The sequence below is a fragment of the Euwallacea fornicatus genome, chromosome 17 (genome assembly GCF_040115645.1).
Source record: "Euwallacea fornicatus isolate EFF26 chromosome 17, ASM4011564v1, whole genome shotgun sequence".
Taxonomy (NCBI): domain Eukaryota; kingdom Metazoa; phylum Arthropoda; class Insecta; order Coleoptera; family Curculionidae; genus Euwallacea; species Euwallacea fornicatus.
This window is the reverse complement of record NC_089557.1, coordinates 3,254,706-3,276,563: the sequence shown is the minus strand read 5'-3', so window position 1 is coordinate 3,276,563 and position 21,858 is coordinate 3,254,706. Positions and strand designations below refer to the sequence as shown.

General features: G+C 36.0%; 1 protein-coding gene across 6 annotated transcripts in view; it reads left to right on the top strand.

Annotated features, from left to right (window-relative positions):
- Nucleotides 1-1,711: 1,711 nt before the first annotated feature.
- Nucleotides 1,712-21,858, top strand: part of LOC136344768 (band 7 protein AGAP004871-like) — a 66,244-nt gene continuing 46,097 nt past the window's right edge. For 2 of the 6 annotated variants that reach the window (XM_066292522.1, XM_066292525.1), the window contains exons 1-3: nucleotides 1,713-1,859; nucleotides 9,762-9,882; nucleotides 9,964-9,975. In XM_066292522.1, coding sequence (XP_066148619.1) covers nucleotides 9,813-9,882; nucleotides 9,964-9,975 — 82 coding nt within the window. In that variant the 5' untranslated portion in view covers nucleotides 1,713-1,859; nucleotides 9,762-9,812. Of the gene's footprint in view, nucleotides 1,860-3,463; nucleotides 3,605-9,638; nucleotides 9,883-9,963; nucleotides 9,976-21,858 lie in introns of those variants that run through there. The other 4 variants (XM_066292524.1, XM_066292523.1, XM_066292528.1 and 1 more) reach the window with 4 other exon arrangements.

The following is a 21,858-nucleotide window of genomic DNA, read 5'->3' as shown; positions in this document are numbered from 1 at the left end:
CAGGATCTGAAAAGGTTAAATATTCCCTATAATTTTAGTTTGCAGATATGTCGCCGTCTGGTGAGCAGTAGCAGAAAATGCTATTGAGTTTCTGTAGAAACCTATAGTCGATATCGCAAGATTGAAATTTGGGAATTATCTAGACATATAGAGAGAGGCCGCAGGTTCTTGGTGTATACTAATTTGCATTTTTTTTTAATTGCTGGAAGTGATTAGTTCAAGTTAGAAATTAAAAAAGTTTTTCTTTGTTTGACTGTTTATTAAGTGAAAAAAAGTGTTTTTGTTTTTCTTCTACTTACAGTTCCAAAAGAGTCTGGTCGGTAACTGAAATCACTGAAAATAACAAAACACTCACTAAAAATACTAATAATAACATAAATTGTTGTGAATCCATTTTTGAAGTGTTATTAAACTGAACATTTGCTTGTGGATAAATTGAATATAATCAATAATTGATATTGTAATTCGTTCAGACCGCAGTTATATCGCGTTTTAACAAGCCCCAATAACGCATAAATCGGAATTGGCAAGGAAATAATACCAAAAATTAATTCCAATTTGCGGCCACACGAAAATAACGTTTTACATGTTTTTTTTGTTTGAGCGAATTAATGGAAACTAACAGGACGTTAAAAAAAAATTGATGTTTTTTTTAATATACTCGTTCTCTAGCTGATCGAATTACTGCTGTCGACTAACTGAAATAACACCATTTTACAATTTTAAATTCACCAACAGTGGTCAACGTTAGTAGCGTTAAAATAATGAGAACTACGATCAAGGGGAACCGTAGCGTCAATAAATCCAGTTTAAACCCCGAAAAATAACAAGACTTTGAAAAACAACACTCGAAAAAATCTAGGAGATTCGAAAAATATTGTACAGGTTTTGGAGCCACTTTTAAATTTAACGCAATGCGGAATTGTAAAACCGGACATCCTACACACGATTCATATCTCAAAAAAATTTAAACGTCCAGTTGGGGATTGAGATTAATTAGACAAATTTTCCAATAATTCAATTAAGAGAACAATCAATAACAGTCTAAGCTGATCTTCACGAGAATATGAATACACCAAAATGGATGAGAAGAGTGAAATTTTCAATAAATAGGTGTGTGCTAGAATAACGAGAACACATTTTTTTAGAGAATTTGAGCTGTATATAACAGCAGGAAAGCTCTTCCAATAAAAGTAACACGGAAATTAAAAAAAAAATGACTGATAATTTGAACTCAACTCGCCAGAATTGACAACAAATTAAAGGTACATAAAAATGAAATAAATTTCCTCTCCTTAAGTCTAGTCTCGAACAAATTGATCCGAGGACTTAGGACTGAAACAATCTATTGCTGATACACTAAATAATTCCAAAAACTGTGAATTTACTTTTTTCTCTATCTGAAAATATATGAAGACCACCTAGGAAAAAACTAAGTTTATGGATTTTTCGCCCTTAGTGGAAAATGTTAAATTACCTCAGCAGCATAACTATGTGCGGTAAAATAAGCCCTCTCATGTTCCGCCTCCAAGCCTCATCAAAAATTAACGCCATCCATTCGATTTAGGATCCATCAGAGCAAACAAAAAAAGAAGAAAGTAAATGTCCAAGTGCTGAAATATAGGAAATTAATCGACATACAGACATCGACTTTTCCAAGGCGAATCCGCCGGACTCGTGTCGTCATCAGCGTCGTCCACTACCTATTTGTTTTGATTGTGCTATCCGAGCGGTCAGTTCAGTTGTAGTGTTTTCACGACTTCGCATCAGATAACTCGACACTTTCCCATTGGAAAAGTCCATAACTATCGATAGTCGGTTGCAATATTCTAGCTTACGGCAGGATACTTCTATGCAAAGTGAGTAGCACGTGGTGTGATGTCTTTTGTCCAGGCTTCTCTGTGGTCCAAGAAACCAAACCTGCGTGTCGCTAAATACGAATTACTTGCACTAGAATAAATATTTGCAAGAGTGTGGAGACTGTACCACCTCCTCAGTTCTCAATAACTACTAAAGTTGAGTGTATCAGCTGCTGCACCTGAAAGTCATATATCACTCTATAGGATATTTTCCGTAATTGAGGAAGGCCAAAATCACAAAAGGGGGCGTGGTCGCACCAAAATTCAGGTTTTTGTACAAGCGATTTGGATTTTTTTCTGTAGGTGGGAAGCAGACAGAATCGCAAGAAAAAGAGTTCATTTTTGCCAAAATCCATATTTAGAAATAATGCGTTTTAGAGCATTTCAGAGAATTTTGCTTTTACTGAAAGCCGTTACCTTTCGATGAGTTTTTAGGCAAAATTTTGTTGTAATGTTAATTGTTCAATTTCTGCAAAAATTCCTAGGAGCCATAGCAATTAAGGTTTTCATCACCAGCACTTACCCTCTTCTGCTTTACAATCGGTACGCTAAGAAAATTGCCTCCAACTAATCGTTTTGCTATTTCGGATACAGGAGGATTATGACACCCCATTTCGCGGTTTTAAAGGTGCTCGTAACATGAAGGTTCTTAAAACTACATTTTGAAAGCTCAAAGGCTTCAAATGAGGTCTAGGCGTCGATTATCGGTGTATCGATTTAAGGAGATAATCTCCTTCTTCACGAATATTAAACTTTTTTTAGAGTAATATTGAATAAGCATAATTCTATATCCATTTTAGTTCGAAAATCGCTGATCACACGGATCGAGCCCATCTTTCTCGTTAGCCTCGGTTGATAGGCCACTGCAGCAGAATCAGTGGCATATTCCCTTAGGGTAGGTTCGGTTGTGATTTTAGTGCAGACATTTGCTAAATTAACATGCGACACAATATCCTGTTTAGAAAGCCAAGCAAACCTCATAATAGTGAACGTAATAGGAAATGAACAGGTTTCCGCCCCGGGGAAACTTCATTAGATCTTTCTCAGATACTCTCGCAATTTGTTGCGCAATTTTACAAGATTTTATTTGAGTTTGTATTTTTATTAAAAACAGACACACACATCTCTTTGTTTCGATCGATTTTTTTAAATGCAAATTACCTTCAATGAACCTCTTAATGTAGTAATTTCTCTATTGAATCAAACCTGGGCAAACTTGCACTACAATCTCGCATATAAAGTGCTTCGCAACTCCTCGAAAACTTTACTAAATGGGGTCAGTGTTATCTCCAAGATTTCAATTCGTTGCTTCGAGTAGCAGTAGAGCAAATGGGGAGCAACTTGGCAAATATATCGCCCTCCTTAAAGTGGTTTTATTAACTGTGGAAACTGCAGTTGTATCAGTTTACTAAATCCTAGATTTAACAGCAACAATTTCGAAGCTTCGGTATTAACTGAGAACAAGTTGTTTGGAGATTGTCGACTTTCAATAATAAATGCCAGAACAAGCTTTAAATAATGTATTAAAGCGCAAAAAAACTGTTATTTAGAGCTCTCATATTTATCGATTCTGAGGGTCTATAATTGAGTTATCGATTGTGAAGTTTCGAACTAACGCCACGACTTGTCCACGTCAGCCATACTGTAACTAATGTAGACTCGGTTTTTGCACAAACGTTTATTAAGGTGTGAATTATTAATGAAAGTGAGGAAAGTTCGTTTCCATCAGCAATAATGGAAATCAGGTAAGTTTATTGTTTTTCAACCATTCAGCAGTGTTTTAAACTAATAATGCATAACGAATCTTCTGGATGAAAACATTAAACTAATCGCAAACGATTGCTGCCAACATTCATGTATAAAGTGCAAAGTAGTGGCATAGGAGAAATTACGTATTTGCTCTCGTCCATTTCCATTAAATTGGACAAATATTTGATCCCAGAAATTGTGTTTGACCAGCCATTTTGCTTTTCTTAAGTATGTGTAGGTGCCCGCTGTTTTCTCACGTATTTCGATAGAGAAATTTGATAAAAATGTGCTAAGTAGTGACCATCGGCATAGCACTGGTGCAGAATCTTAATATACCTATCCCTGAAGTTATGATATCCAAATTCACATATAAAATGACGTGTTATTTTAGTGATGCAAGACCGAACTGCAAACGAAGAGATATTTTTGAAACTGGCGTTAGACGAGTTTGCAGTTTAAGTAAGTCAATTTCGGATTTAGAAGTCTTTGTTAGGGACTTTAAGTTATTGGTTTTTTGTTTGTTGTTGTTAATTTTGGTTTGTGTTATGTATTTGTATTTTATCCCTTAAGTTACGCCCATGTACGGCGATACTTATTCTGAGAATACCATCTGGGTGCCAGACCACATGGCGCATCAGGCCAAAACTAAGGGTACGTTTTGACTGGGGAATATGCTACTAGTCAAAGGAAGCTTTCTCGATCGGGACTATTGCCACGATGGGCATTTTGTTGGGCCTGCAGTATTTCCAAAAAGGTGACTAGTATAGATATTCCTCAGATGGCCGCGATTTATGGGATCCGACGTAGCCATAGCCCTTAAGGGTTCTTGGTGGTGGTGCGCCCCTGATTGGAATTCCCCGAGTTTAGTACTTAAGGGATAATCAGAATAATTTCTTTTTTTTTTCTTCTCTTCGTGTGGAAGCTGCGTCGTGTCGGGATGTGATCGAAATCTTAATGTGTAACCCGCCCAATTAAGCGTTCTCCCTCTTCTTACTTAGACCAAAACTCTTTCATTATTTGATATAAGTGCAAGTTAAATACAGTCCATTTTATGTAAACCAAATTGACGTTTTCGTGGTTTTATTTATCGAAGGAACCCCTTAACAGTCTTAGATTTCACATGTCAAACTACCAAAGTCCATATTACGAGGATAGTCCCAGAAGTGCCTGACCTAATACTTAATAAAAAAAAATTGGACAATATTACATTATTTCTCAACGCAGTCTCCTTTGAGATTGATACACTTTTCCGAGCGACATTCTATGACTTCTGTTCCTTAAAGTAAAAAGTCCCGAATATTTCAAAATGGGCATCAACCTCGGACTTCACTTTTTCATTATTGGCAAATCTCTTTCCACCGACCCATTTTTTAAATTTTGAAATAGAAAATAATCTGAGAGGGCTAAGTCTGGCTAGTAGGGTGGGTGGGGGAAAAGTTCAAAACCAAGTTGGTTGGTTTTTACCATCACGATGACTTAAGTGTGAATTGATGCGAATTTCTTTTTCGCCAAATGCGGTCGCTTTTCCTAATTTCCTCGCTAAAATGCTGCAATAAATCGGTATAAGATTCTCCGTTTAAAATTTTTTCTTTAGGGAGGTAGTGAATAAAAATGATCTCACGTACATACCAAAGAAATGACGTCATTACCTTTACTGCAGATGGTACGGGTTTCGCCATTTTTTGGAGCTAATTCTCTCATTTGACTCCATTGTTCTGACTGATCTTTCGTCTCAGATATGAAGTAATAAATCCATGTTTCATCGATGGTTATAAATCGAAGGTACGACCGGGTTTAAATTTTGCCACCCAACATTTTACAGTTTTTAACGGTAGATCACATTCTCCCAGAGCAGAATCTAACTCCCCTTTGATGTTGGATGGGCTAAGACCTTTTAAATGAAAGCATTGAAGCATGTAACGTTGACCAAAAACGCTTCCAAAACAAACACAAATCAACGTAACATCCTTAAACTTTAGAAATAAACTTTTTAAGCTGAGGCCTTTGGGACATGGGCAAATTTCGTACAAAAAAATCGCCATCCATATGTCAAATCAGGTGTTTCTGAGACTGTCCTCGTATAATCACAAACCATTTTCAGATTTTCTTTCTGCGAATTAGGCCCTACAGTGAGTTTCTATATTATTAGCCCTCAGCTCTACACTAAGTAATCACTAAAAATTCAGAGGATTTTTTTACGGAAATCCTAATTCCAACGTTGAGTCTCAATATTCCAAAAGACTTTTGGTTTTAGCCGGGGACTTTATGATTTTTCCGTTCACTGCTACGAAAACAATCACAATTCCCAAATTTGCCCCAAAATGTTTCGGAGACATTCCAAAACTTATTCTAATTAAAATCTAAAAATATCTCAAAAACACAGGAGCATAAGGAGAAATTTGATCAGTCTGAACAGACGAAATCAACGAATTAATAAGATGCAGATAACTCGAGTTAAGATCCAATTCCGTATTGAAATTAGCGGAAGCTTAAAAGGCATTCAAATCAGGCGGAACTGCAACCTACAATCAAATGCTTAAGTCATTCAAATCAGAACCGACAGACTGCACCTTTAAATGAGGGTTATTAGAGCAAACTTTATAGGCATTCCAAAGTCGAATAGTAGTATTCAGTCGAATGCTTAAATCAGACGGTACGTGGATTAATGAATACGAAAGGCGAGATGATTCATTTAAATTCATTCAAACTAGGCTGAATGTGACTAACATGAACGTGATAATTTGAATGATCGAGACGTCTAAATCAATACCAACTCAGACGCCAATGAAATGCGTGAGCAAATATCACCGAACATAGAACATGGTTAAATCATTGTAAATAGACCGGTTTTGGAAAGCATTCAAATCGGGCGTAAAAGGAACCATCATTCGTATGCTTGAAGCATTTTAATCAGCGAAGATGTGAGTGACTTCGATTGGTCAGTACCATGCATGGACAAGGTGGTTTCAATTTAAATATCGAAATCTCAAAAGACTTTTTAATCATGCAAAGCCGAAACTTTAAATTAAATGCTTAAGGTTTCAAAGGAGCGAACATGGCGAGTGAGGGCGAATAAAGGAACCTCTAGAGCCCCTTTTGTTCAGAGCTGGTGTTATCAATCGACATGTGAGGTAATTAAAATAAAACAAATCGATGACGTGGTTTACTCAGTATAATCAATGAACCGAATACTTGAGGAAATTAAATTAAACCGATCAGAACATGTTATAGATAACGGGATGGAGGAAGCTTCAGTGCACACCAGGATGGAAGTTGCGAATCATCTAAATCTGTGGCATCTAAATTGGATACAACAGGTGACGTGCTTAAACTAGTGGTAATCCTTTAATCTTAAGGGCCTTAAATGAAGTAAAATTCGAGCGATTAAATAAGTCACAGGCATTTAAATCAGGCAGGAGCGGAGGATTAAATGCCTGAAGCATCGCACAAGCCGCACGATTAAATCAACATTAACACCACAGTTCTAAGAAGCATTTTAATCGGCCAGAATTGGTGTGGTCAGTGGGATTTTAAATCGTTTGAATCAAGAGTACCAATACTTATTAGTAATTTACGTCGTGATTAATTTGAACGCTTCCAGAGAAATTTAGGAGTTGTCTATGGAAATACCGAGTGAATGAACTCGATCAAGAGAACATTTAAATGTATTTAAATCAAAACAACTAGAAGTGACAAGATAAATGCTTAAGCACATACAGATCATACCGAACCGAAGCGACTGGAACTTTGCTTTGGGATTATTTAAATAATTCGGAATTGAATTCATGCTTAAAACATATTTGAATCGCAAGAAGCAGGAGCGATTGAATGCACTTGTCAACGGTGCCTTCTGTCATATTAAGCTGAACAATTTAATGTTCAAGAGGTATTGAAATGATCTTGAACAGGAGCGACCAGGCGAACGCTTATAAGACGCTTTTACGTCAGAGTGAACAGGCTCAAAATTAAAGGAATTTAGGCCAAACTGTGACAGCGACGGTTATGCTTTCAGTTCGAGACAGACAACTAAATCCCGTTACGTCTTTGTTTGAAACTGAATTTGGACTATTAATCTCCGTCACAAAAATGTCTTCTTTTAATACCTCAAATCTCAGCATTTTTCGCGTTTACCGCCCCAAATGAAGCGTAAATAAAAGTTTCCTTTTTACCGGGTGTTTTGCAACAAGTCTGAAAAGGTCCATCCGCACTCCGATAGAATTAAAAGGATAAATGGTTAGAGCCTGCGGCTCTATAAAATGGCGTCGATCAATTAGAGGGCTCTGTCATTTCGCGCCTAATTAGGTAAACCACAGAGAAGGAGGTATTGAATAAAATGGCGCAAGTGGAGGCGATAGGGCTCACTAAGCAATTACAATATTGATTTATCTTATAGGGTTGCTATTGCCCTAGATTAGGGAGATTAAAGTTTGGATTACTGAAGACAAGACGTGACTTCGGAGGTCTTGATCTATGTATTCCGAATGTCTGGAAAGGCTCCGGTATGAATATCCATGAATTAAAAAAAAAATGTTATTTTGAATTGCTTCTAATGGATTCCGCCCAATTCGTATTTCTATAAACATTTTGCTAAGCTAAATAATAATTGTTGTTCAGCAGTGAAATTATAATTGAAATTTCAGATAATACGTTTGTGCACAACTAGGCAACAATTATTACTCAGCCATGGTAAAAATGTATGGCTTTGTCGGGGCTACCTGTCGGTGATGCCTGGTTACCTGGATATACCAATTCAAACCACTGGATAAACAATAATGCTTTGCTAATGCGGGCTTGTATAGTGATGATTGCGAATTTAAATTAACCTTAATGTGGTCGTGTTTTGCTTTATGAATACAAATTCGTAAAAGATTTAGTCATAATCCCGCAGTGTAGCCGTGTGGCAAGATGCACTGGGTCCCGAATTGTAAAATCGATGCTTCGACTCCACGTTTTTGAAAGCGCTAAAGTAATTCTAGATTAGCATATTTATCAATTTCATCCAAAAAGTGCAAATTTATTATTTGTTTTCGAAGTTTTGAAGATGTGCTATAATGCAATTTTGTGGGTGAAAACTTCTTTTTTTTTTTTTCATTATGCGACGCCAAAAATGAGTATTTCCCAGTAAACCAACTCTACTCAAATTATACTTTACCGTAAACGTACGGAAAGTGCTGTTTTCCGCACTAATGGAATTCAATTTTTTATTACGCGTCCCGAGATACAGCCGCCAGATTATATTCCGGGCCAGTGTTATCATTAATTTTGTCAGTGTTACACCGATGTATCGCACTAGATTTGTCCCTCAGAATTCCAGAATTCACGAAAAAACCGAAGATAGCCTTCGTTAGGTTCCATTTTTAAGTTTTAATTATTATACATTAATTACTGAAAAGCACATGATTAGCCCTCGGAAACGTGCTGTCGGCGGAGCGAGATTTCGTGAATCTTTGGGTTCTGCTGCTTCCATCTTCAACTTCTTCTTAAATGCTCCAATTTGCGGATGATTTGTTTTCTTCATTGAACAAGTACAGGGTCGTTTAAAGTCGCCGCCCCGCCCATGTCACATGAATCAATTTGCGCTTGGCAAAGTTATTTTTCACCTTATTAAATATGTAAACGTAAGCGAAAATAAATGCTAAATACATTATGATATGGGAAACGGTGTTCGGCGTCGCGACGCCGTTGTCATGTTTCTCCGGAAACGTGAACATTCATACATTCCAAACAAGTTTTGTATAAAAAGCTCTCATTTACCTAATGTGCTAATATGTTAATATTTGTTTCTCCTGTAGATTTTTTAACGATCGGAAATGAAAAAAACTTTTTGTGTAAAACTTGTTTGCAACATGTCGATATTCACATTTTTGAAAAACAGTTATGTTTCTGACGAAGTACATGGCGTCGGCGTCGCCTGGCGTCTTTCCATATTTTAATATTTTCAGCATGCATTTTCCCTTGCTTCCTTATATTTAATGTGAAAAAATTATTTTGCCAAGCCCATCGGTGTTCGTATAAAGTGGGTGGGGGGGGAGTCGAGTTTAAATGACCCTGTACGTTTCCCGAATCTATTTAAAAGTCAGTATAGAAACGATTTCTTAAGGAAACACCGCTCTGTTTAATTTAAGGATAATAAAACGGTTGTTTTCCTGTCAGGTGGCGGGATCAGAAGTAAGAATTAACCCGTCGCCCTTAGAAAACATCAGCATGTCCACTGCCATCATCAACGGACACAGCACCAGCACCGAGGATTTCACCAAACATGTCTTTGGAGGGGGTAAATACATTCTATACTATTTTCATCATCTGAGATCGACGAATTTTTTCCATCAGCTTAACGTTTCGCTCTCTGTTTCAGGTGCCGCTCACGGTAAGCTATGAACTTTAGCTTTATGGTCCTTGGTTTAATGGGCTTTGCTTATAATGACCAACAGCTAGCTTAGCGTCGAGATTCAACTCTAAATTTGCACAAATTATGATCACTCTTAAAGCTACATGCAAAACCACTTTAAAGCCTTAAACTTGAAACATTGAAAATTATTTACGTACCCTGTATGAGGCAGATAAGTTAATTTTTACGCCAGAAAGCACTCTAACAACTTAAGAATACATAATACTGTTTATTACCCGTCTCACGTAACTTTGAGGATGGTAAAATTGCAAGGCAAATCTGGAGATAGGTTCTCAGTTATTATGGAAATAATTCACTCTTGAAATTATAATTCAGAGGAGTTTTAAGGTTGAAAATTTAAATTTCCTGTAGCAAAACAATGCATCAAACAATATGGTTAGAGCTTTTCGAATCGCTCTCCGCCTTTCTTTTCGAAGTAGAATCCACTCTTTTGAAAGTGGTTAAATTTTAAATGCGTTACCTCTTTTCCTCTTCTGACGAGGGATGCTCCAATGAAAGAGGTATAAAAACTTTTAAGTGTTTCGCCCCAAACAACCAGAAATTATCTACAGGTAGGATTTTTACAAGGCGATTGGCGGGATTTTATCCAAAACTTCCAGAAAGAAGATATTCGATTAAAAGCTTAAAGCAGAAGTGAAATGGACAGTTAGTTGAACCCTCCAGAGTTTATTATAAGGCGGAATTTCGTTGAAAATCCATTAAGCAAATGAAATTTCCCATAGCAGGGATCAATGTTTAGGGGTGTGTCATTAATTCTCTCTAACGTAAAGTTATGTATTTTGCGCCATGTAGTTACCACGATACAAACATACATTTTGTAATTTCAATTCTGTAAATAACTTTTCTGTATTGATGGTTATGGGGTTCCCCTTTCGGGTTGCAAGTTAAAGGGGACCGACATGTAGTCTTTAGTTATAGCACGGCGGTTTCGTCAGCATTCTTAATGGCCCCGCTCGGGAATTAAATGGCTTTTTAATATCAACTTTTTAATTGCGCAGTTCTTTTATTAAATTTTTACAGACCTCCAGCTATTGAGCAGGCCTGAATAAAAATATGTCGAACGATTCGGTCTTGAATGCTGTTTCACGCTTAGGGTCAAGCTGCGCTCACCTTCAATCTGAAGTGGGCGCGGCCCTCATTTGAATGCACAGGGCCGTGGCGCTAATTTCCGTGCAAACACACTTATTACTTCAATATATTAAATTTTGAGCTTTGCGTGAGTGGAGTGTGGCTTTTGTTATTTAAGTTTTTATTCACGTTAATCACCATTCGCATTTTTTTTTCGCGTGCAGAATGACGAGGCTTGATTCAGAGGTAAAAAATAACAATGTTGCAGAAGTGTTTATTGTGGTTGTCTTTAAAAGGGAAATTTAAATTCTCCCTTCGAGTGAAACTCTGGGGGCGAGGCCTGAACCTCAGAAGAGTTCGTAGACCAAGGTGTTATTGGATTGACGCGAAATTAACGATGACTTTTTTCGACAAGAACAATAAACGAAATTTACAAAAACATGCTTAAATAATTAATCTGGAGCATATTCACAATCAATCTCAATAACTCTTTCCCATCCGCTTAGTAGACGGTCGATACCACGAGCGAAGAAGTCACGGTTCTTGGAGGCAATCCACGCTTTGACTCCGGCCGGCTTATCATCCAAATCGTCATATATTTTGTTTCTTTGACAGTTTTTCGGCGATAAATTGGCGTAGCAGTCCGTAAGGGCTTCGATCTCCAAATAGGGCGGATGTAAGAGCAGATCTCATCCCTTATTGGTGATGGATTCGACGTTACGACGTTCGGCATAAGGACGTGGTGAAAGACCATATGGTTCTTTTTCGCGGTCATTTCGTGTCGATTCTAGTCAGAAGGCGGTCAAGTTGAGCCAGGTAGACGTCGCCGTTGATTTGCCGTTTTTGCCTTGAATCCGCCATTGTGGTCGCTCATTCTTGTCGTCCCACCAATAGCAGATACCGCTTAAAATTGTCTCCCAGCGAGTGGCCCTGCTTCTGTCCCACCATACCTAAAACATGACCATTTTATAGTGGACGTGTTACGGTATTTTTTTTTTTTTTTGGGTGAAACATCTGGCGATACGCAAACCTTCTTTGTTTTGAAGTTTTTGATAAACAACCATAATTCATCATCCGTCAAGAGGTTCTTTAGAAAGGGAATTTGCTCATTCCGTTGCACCGCATCGGCAAAAATACCGACACGTGCGGCTTTGTTGTTTTCCGAGTTCGTGCGAGACCCATCCAGTCAATTTCCATACTTTTCCGAGCTTTTTGAGACGACGTACAATCGTGAATTGGTCGACATCGAGGTCTTCGGCCTTGAATTGTGCTGGGCCGGCTTCCGACCTCTTCCACGGCCGTCGAAAGTGCCTGATCGCCGAAATCCGATGGCCGTCCTCCTTCATCTTCATCTGCGAGGTTGACGTCGTTCGATTTGAATGTAACGAAATATTTTTCCTCTTGCTTTTGGCTGATTGTTCCTTCTCTAAAATGTTCGTCGAAATTGCGAAACGACCGTGCTTTCTTCCATCCTTTATCGAAGTGATACAGCGTAACACGGCGACTATGGAGATAATTTAGTATGCGAATTTTTATTGCCGTCGCAGATATTTTTCATTGTCGCTTTTCTAAAAAAAAAAAAAAAATTAACAAAATGGCAAATAGTTCGAAAAAGGTGCTCGTATGAATTTTTATTGAAGGGAGAAGCGAAGAAAACTAGATATTCAATTTATTAGAATTTTGCCGTTTTTAAGTGGTACAATTGATATTTTTCAAGAGTTAAAAAATTAAGAAGTTGAACTGAACTTCGATCGTCACCGTTAAAGGGCGAATTCAAAGAATGTTTTAATTCAAAACATTCCTTTCCTGAATGGAAATTTCTTTCACTAAGAAACACCTGTTAAACTGATTGTAAATACTGCTGATCCCATCTAAACCACTCTTATTTCTGCTAATTCAGGAGCATTAACAGAGTTTGTTAGGAACATTTTGATTTATTATTCCTGAAAGTTGGAAAACTGTAAATAACCTTAACTAATAGCGGCTTTGAAGTCTGAAAATAACCCGGAATAGTATAAGTACCATTAATTAATAAATAGCCCGAAATACAAACGAGCTACTTAATTTAATATTTCGTATCTGACATAATCAAGCTCGTTAATAACTCTGAATAATTCATCTTTCATCGAAGTAATTCAAACATTGCGGTGACGTGCGGAACAAGAGAAATTCACGGGAAAAAGGCAGTTATTAATCGATATTCATATGAATTAAACAGCACGTAGAAGCATTGACCACACTCTTTTATCTTTTGTCCATTAGAACATTCATTATTCTATGTGAATGCTCAGAATATTAATAAATAAAAATTTTCGTCCATTTTCATTTATTTGAAAATAGCCTTAAATCTATAGAGGAAATGCTGGTCATCAATTCGCTTTAGTCATCTGTAAGTCGTCGTTTCGTGACAAAAATTTTATTGCTCCATTATTCCTTTGGCGCGGTGTTAAGTGGGATAATTCATGGTCTATTTATAGTTTGTTTACTAGATATTTAATATGCATTTTATTTTTGCAACTGAAGTGCCTGCGTTTTCGAATTTGAATCTTTTAAAAGAGTGTTGCTACCGCGGCACTGAACTGGTCAAAACGAATTGAGAACCACTTCAATAAATGCTCAGAAAATTTACTCTAAATTTTTCTTCAATCTAGCAAATGTCCGTTTACTTAGGGAATCGTCAGGTTTAAGCGTGACATTTAGCTGCTAAAAATTGAGCAGAAAATATATTAATATAAAATAATATTGAAATAAACTTAACAAATGCAATAAACAAAAAAAATTAATAATGGGCGTGTCTGCCTCAGGCTGTTCGGTATTTTTGATACTTTCTAGGCACGGAGTGGATTAGGTTTGCCATCATTTCCCTTGGAATGTTCCGTTCTCCTGGGACATTTCTGCCAGGTCGCCTAAATTTTCGGCAATTAAACGATGTCTTAACCTTCCTCGAAGGACGGCTCAAAGATTTTCTATGGAGTTCAGGTCTGGGGAATTGCCTGACCATTCCAAAACTTCGATATTGTGCTTCTGAAGGTGTTGCGTTATTAATTGGACGATCTCGCACTAGCTTGTCGAAGAACAAAGTTTGGACCTTCGTCTGCTGCAAATGGTATGACGTAATGCAGCCCCCTCTGAAATGGACAGCATCTCTCGCATTTGACGGTAAATACCGCTCACCTCTTCGTCTCCAGCTCGATATCTTGACTCATTCGGAAGGAGAACGTGTCCCCCATTGGTCTATGCCCACAAAAGTACTAAATTGCAAGGATAATAACAAGTAGTCCCTAATTCATGTTGACTGGTTTAGTAAAGAAAATTACAGCAAGTAAATCTCCGCGTTCGTGTGATAAGAAAGTTTTTCATCTCAGAATGGCAACGTTCGTTTCAAGAAGGCTTGATTCCTCAATGGCTCAAAATAACATACGTTTTTTTTGGTAATACAAGTAATTCCTGAAATACTGGTGGAAAATGTTCTTGTGGACAATATAGTAGAAACCGAACCTCCAAATTAGAGCTATGCCGTGATTCGACTGTCTAAATAGGAAAAACTTCATCCTGTTGGTGCAAAATTAATTAGCAGGAAACTATCCATTCTCACATTTCCAAACAAATAACGTAATTAGAAAGTTTCACTGTGGATTCTCGATTCAAAGAAAGATTTATTAACTAACAGGGAGAGCGGAAACCAGATGAGGAGAGATCATTTTGTTCAGGGAAATTCATTAAAACTTACTTAATGGGATTCACAATAATTCTCCTTTTCAAATCGAATAATGTGGCTTTAGCTTTGGAGCGATCCCATCGGTATACTCTTAAATTGATACAAAATAAGCAAAACTTGGCGTACCAGTGGGGCTCAGTCAAGCATTCACAGGAAGAGAAAAATTTGCTTATTAACTTTTTTAATTAGTCTATTATTAAATAGACTTTTTAATTCAAAGCAAGACTGTCGACTTTAGTACAATAAAAGAAATTATTTCAAGCAGGAAAATGAGGTTAACTCCTTAATTATTCAGAGTTAACAGAGCTAAAAATTTAAATCGCAGCTCGTGTTAACATAGTCTCGAATTTTAACTGCAACGAGAAAAAGGACGAGGACAAAGAGTAGGAATTTATGAGATTTAGACCTCTCAGATAAAAAATTATATACAGGGTGTCCTCGAATTACGTGGCCAAAATAATACCGCAGATTGTTTGAGTGAAAATAAGTCGATTTAACTAAACTTCCCTCAGTCCAAAAGTTGATAATTATGGAGCTACAGGGTGTTAAAGTTGAAAAAAAAATCATATTTTCTTTAATAACTTTCGATTTCTTTGAGTTAATTTCACGAAATTTCATATTTGAGGGTGTTTTAGGATACGAAATTCAAATTTATTAACGATTTAGTTGTTTCTTCTAGGGGGCGCCACAAGCGACCATTAGGACACATTTAAATCTCTGTAACTTTTTCGTGCCACGGTGTATATTATTTTGGTATTTAAAAACCTTTTTCCCTACCTTTTATACTTAGAAAAGGTATACTTTATTGACGTCGCTAGAAGCAACGGTTTTGGAGAAAAATGCATCTAAGCCTGATGATGCATGCAAATTACCTTAAAATTATTTTCCGTTAAAAAAAATTAAGTTTTTCAAAAATAATTATTAGTAAAGGTATAATAATAAGTTTTCAGAATCAGATATTATTAAATAGAAATTTAATCGATTTAAAGTAAATGTCTGGGCTGGAATAGTAGATAATTTTATTGTTGGTCCCTTTGTAATGCCAGATACGCTGAATGGTGATATCTACTTGAACTTTTTAGTACAAACTCTACCTATCTTATTAGAAGATTTGCCTTTACTCCTTCGTCGTGATCTTTGGTTTATGCATGATGGCGCACCTCCTCATTTTACTTTAAATGTAAGGCAACATTTAAATGAGGAATACCCACAACGTTGGATTGGAAGAGGAGGTGATTCACCTGTGAATTGGCCGGCTCGAACACCAGACTTGACACCCTGTGTTTTTTTTTATGGGGTGCCTTGAAATCAAAAGTTTATGCATCTCCAGTTCATACGCGACAAGAATTGGAGGCAAGAATAATTCATGAAGTGGAATTATTGAAGAATACCCCTGAAATATTGTTTAGAGTACAATGTAATTTCTTAAAAAGGATGAACTTATGCATACAGGAAAATGGTAAACACTTTGAACATTTGCTATGATAGCAGATTAAATGAAAAAAAATTAAACCAACAATTTACATAAGTTAATTTAATTAATTAGTAAGTGTTATTCTCGCTTGTTGTTGTTTCTTTGTTAATAATTATTTTTGTTTTCTATTTAATAATATCTGATTTTGAAAACTTATTGTTATACCTTTACTAATAATTATTTTTGAAAAACTTAATTTTTTTTAACGGAAAATAATTTTAAGGTAATTTGCATGCATCATCAGGCTTAGATGCATTTTTCTCCAAAACCGTTGCTTTTAGCGACGTCAATAAAGTATACCTTTTCTAAGTATAAAAGATAGGGAAAAAGGTTTTTAAATACCAAAATAATATACACCGTGGCACGAAAAAGTTACAGAGATTTAAATGTGTCCTAATGGTCGCTTGTGGCGCCCCCTAGAAGAAACAACTAAATCGTTAATAAATTTGAATTTCATATCTTAAAACACCCTCAAATATGAAATTTCGTGAAATTAACTCAAAGGAATCGAAAGATATTAAAGAAAATGTGATTTTTTTTTTCAACTTTAACACCCTGTAGCTCCATAATTATCAACTTTTGGACAGAGGGAAGTTTAGTTAAATCGACTTATTTTCACTCAAACAATCTGCGGCATTATTTTGGCCACGTAATTCGAGGACACCCTGTATAGTGGCGTATTTATAGCTCAAATTTTTTATTTATCTCAAAATATTCACAAATACCAAACTTTAGTGAGCTGTTTAAAGCACAACTTTAATGCGTTTATCGAGTGACATAAAATGTCCAACCCTCGCCAACTCTCAGAACCCACGTTTAGAGGGCTCCTAGGGAAGTGGCCTGAAATGTATGCAAAAGTTAAATATTTGATAGATATTAGTTTGCGTCTCATATTATCTCATTTCATTGGAGAGTTATGAGAAATTTTAACAGTATCAAGAGTTGCCCAATTAAGATATAGGAAGACAACAAAGTGCTTTATGAGAGCGATGGGTAAAATTTTCCCTCTAAAATTGCTTTGCATGAGAGAGGAGGAGATTTAGTTCCTTGTCTTGGTTGATGGATGTTAAAGCTGGTTTTTAATTTTAGCATAGAGAAGGAATAGTAATTCATGTAAGTTTCTGCAGGTTTCTTCGGTTGGTGCCGATTTCTTTTTTCCTTTTGGCCCAATGAAAATGTAGAGCATTTATTTCAAACTCCCGATGTGCTGTTTTTACAGCATTGCCCTTTCGGAATATTTCGACGGCAATTTGACAAAAATGAAGGAGGTCAGGTTTTTTTAAATTGTACCTCTTTAATTTATTCAAAGCATCCAGGCCTCTGCAAGCTCGAAATTTATTGTCAATGAGTTCCTTCATTTGGAAAGGAATTAAAACAACTTAGAGGCAGCCGTGTTAAATTCATGGTAATTTGATTCGGGTTGTTCATGTTTATTTAGTTAGCGTCAACCCTTTCTGCCTCTTTGATCTGCTAAAAATCTGCAAGACAGATCATTTTTCTGCATAATTTAAATTTGTTGCACATCAAAAGATTTTTTTTTAAATTTAAATGAAGCAACTCCGAGTATAGGCATTAGATTTATGGAGGGGGTTTCAAGGTTCCTTTGCGCCTGCCGTTAAATCATGACAATTTGAATATTTTTGTTTGAGTTACTTCAATTAGTGCTAACATCTTTCCCGTTTTTAATTCATCAAATCCTTCCAGGACAGTTGTCTTTCCTGAATGTTCCAAACTTATTCCTTATAAAATACCTACTCTAAAAGAAGCTTTTAATTCACGGTAATTTGGATAAGTTTATTTAAGTTTATTCGGTTTCTGTAAACTTCTTTCTCCTTTCGGATCCATTAACATCTAAAGGACTGCTTCTTTTCTCGATTGTTCCAAACTTATTATAAACTTACTTATTAAATTTTAATTATTAGTTATTAAATAATTAACTTATCAAGAACTTGTTCAATTTTTTTCAGTTAGCGCCAACTTCCTTTTCCTTTGTGATCCATTCAAATACCTTCAAGACAAGTTTTCCTGGACGAACTAAATTTGTTCCGTTCTCTTGCGTAAATTTTTCGCTTTTCCTCGATTTTGTTTAATCAGGTTTATCTATTTAATGATTTCTTTCGACTTTTTAATCTACTAAAAAACCCTAGAATATTTCCGGGCGCTCGGTGCTCCAAAATATTTTTCTGCAAATAAAATCCCTCTTTCGAAGCAGAAATAAAACACCCTAATTTATGCCAATTTTCTTGTTATTTTTCAGGTTTTTTCAAGATTAAAATAGTGTATCGTGGTCTTGTATAAGTTATTTTAAAGTCATGGTTAACATGGACCCAACGTCAAACAAAATGAGCAAAGAGAATTCCCTAAAGGCCAATAGATCCTCTGCAGATCAGGTGTGTACTATTAATGGATTATGGGATGCTCTGGATTTTAACTCAACAAACTACAAATTTTCCTCATTGTAACTAAACAGATTTTCCAAATTTTTTTTATATTAAATATCAAATTTATAAAAATTTATATCCCACAGTATTTTTTCTTCATGTGACCTGCGCTGTTTTGAGTACTTAAAGCAACTCCACGAGCTCTTTTATCTTCGAAAGTTTCGTGTTATTAGCTTTAAACTTCCAGTTTGAACCACATAAACTATTATGTGAACTATTTTTAATCCTATAGCATAAAAAAAAATTAAAACAAAGGCATTTTCTACATTCATTCCACCATTGAAACTGGAAAAACATTCAAATACAGGTGCGAAAAGCGGGAAATTTCCCACGAGAGCCCCGTGGCGTAATTTACATTACACGGGTAGTTTTTTTTATGTTGTTTATACGTCCTTTAACGTCACATATGTGAAAGTTAGAGCCGAGGTTTACAAAGAGTTATTTCCGAGGTGAACTAAATTAGACTAATCCCCTTACAAAATTTAAAGCCGAATTTGACGGAGAGTTTTTAAAAATTTTTATGAAAATTAAAATAAAATTTTCATCTGTGAGTTTTGACGTTAATCTGAACTTTGCAAAGGTAAAATTTTATTATATTATAAAACTTTTAACAAAAGAAAATTGAATTTTGTTACGAGGTATTAAGGCAATTTCCTTTAGCTGGCACCTCATTTCGAATTTTCTTGATTTGTTCCTTTGAAACCTAAATTATGTCCCAAGTTGTGACTTTCCTTGAAGCCTAGTTAGCCGTTTAAGCAACTTTAATGCAACCGACTTCTATACATCAGAATGGTTCAATATAGTTTCGTCTTATGTTTCAACCGAACAAATGTTTTCCTTCTAATTACTGCTAAAATATCTAATTCAGGCCAGAGCATCAATCACCCTGATATTTTATAATACCATATCTCTATTATACGCGAAGAGCTTTGAAATTAAAGCACTACTCCTGCCTATGCTCCAACTCTATACAATTTGCAGAGGGGTTACGTTTCAATGAGATTTTATGTCAGAATGGTCACCTGGATTCAATTTCATGTTTAAAATTATATTGTAGTATGAGGATTAAAGGTTAATTTGTACTTGTTAAGGTTAAATGTTCATTATTCTGCTCCAAAGGGGTTTATGGGAAGGTATAACGTTGATGTAAAAGAGGGATAAATCGTCATTGGTTCAGTGGTGGGAGGAGATTTAAGAAATTAAGCTGGAAAATGGATTTTGCCAGACAAATTAAATATAAAAAAAATAGGAATGAAGACCAAAGATGAATAGAAGATTTATTTACTGCAAGAAGTAGATTAAGTTCGGGATTTCTTGCGTTTATGCAGAAGTGGATACGCTGATTATTAAGTAAGTAATAAAATTACGAAATGAAAATTTGCTAGCAAATCCGCTTTGTGACCAATTGATTATAGCAGATGGCTAGAGAATGAAATTGAGCATAAATAGCTAGAAAATAAAGCAGATAATTGAAGAAATTATGCGAAAAATTGGATTTGGTTTTGAAATATTACCATCATTAGTTATTTCATATTAATTACACCTGCTTGTGCGCGGAAGTTAACATCTCTAAATTTAGAGAATGTATTTAAATGGAAGTTCAATTGCAACAAGCAAAAGCTTTTTAAAAAGCCATTTTATGAATGTTTAAGAGGATTTCTGCAATTCGGGTTGCACCTCTCTCTTACCGTTCTCGACATCTCTCATTGAGTAACAGGAATCTTTTTTTCTGGAGAACTGATATTAATTTAACGACAGTTTTCGTTAACTTTCGGGCCTCGGAAATAATTTATCCAGCAATTAGTTTGCAGGTTTCCAGAACAGAGTTCTAGCTTCAAATATTAAAGTTCCCTGGAACATAAATTTTAAATTCTCTCATACAAGTTGTCAGCCTTTTGTTGATGTAATGCATGATATATTGCCGTCAACACTAGAGGGTTGTACTTAAATTTAATAGTCTGTTTGTCTTTCGACTGAACTATATGCATGCTGGAAGAAGTTAAAATTGAATTCCTCGACATTTAAGTTAAGGAAAGAGAATCAAATTTTTTTCAAGAGCACGTTGGCAGGAAAATTTATGCTCCCCCTTTTTGAGATGTATCATATTTCCCACTTTGATTCCGATTGCGTGATAAATGATAAATGAACAAGTGTTAGCTTACTGTTTTCGCATTAGGGGAAAATAAACGACTTCTGGATTCACATTTGATATCCAAATTTTTTCAGTGCCGAGTGCCAAAAAGTTCGTGCACCATTCTTGATTTGAGCCTCTAGAACAAATCGTTTATTCGATGAAACAAAAAGTGGGCCAATCCGATTGAAAGCTGCAGGCTCATTTCACACCTGAAAGTAGTTTTTCCATTTCCATTTCATTAAACTGGCTGATTGAATGCCTGCATCAGACACCTGTCAGGAGGAAACTCGACGCAAAATGATAATTAACCGAAACACCCGAAAAGTAAGGCTAAATGAAACACATTTCAATCGACACTATATCCAGTAAATCTAGTGTCGTTATTTTCCATTGCTTTTCCAGTTTTGAGGCAACGTTGCCGAGCGAATTACACCTTAAAGTTATGGGATGCAGAAAATTCTCAATTCTACATCTTTGGAGTTGTTCAAATTGCTCGAAAACTGATATAAGAAAGATAGAGGAACGTGCCTTAAGGACGCATTCATCGCTAGTTGAAGGTTAAAAAATATTCAAAAAAATCGTGATTTTGTGGAACTTATTACAGGAAAACTAGTGAAAAACGACATTTGGAAATCGTTTCGAACATCCGTTCAATTCACCTCCAGATACTCGACAGATAAAATAAATTAATATAGAGACATGTGTGATGAATTTAATGTTATTAAGAAGTAGAATTCAAAAATCAATTAACATACAAGGTGTTGCACGTATAGAAACAAGTCGGCTCTCGGCATTCCAAACTAACGGGTTGAAACTTATAATCGCCCTCCAAACTTATAAAATCCTTCACAGAGTATTACAGTTTTGGTCGTGTAAGGTTGCTGGAGAATTAGGACACCACGGTGGAGACCGACAAGGAGGTTCGTTTGTCTTTAACTCAATCTGAGCGTTGAATTGGTACTCTGTACCTATTAGGAAATACAGGAAAATAAATGCACGGGGTGTT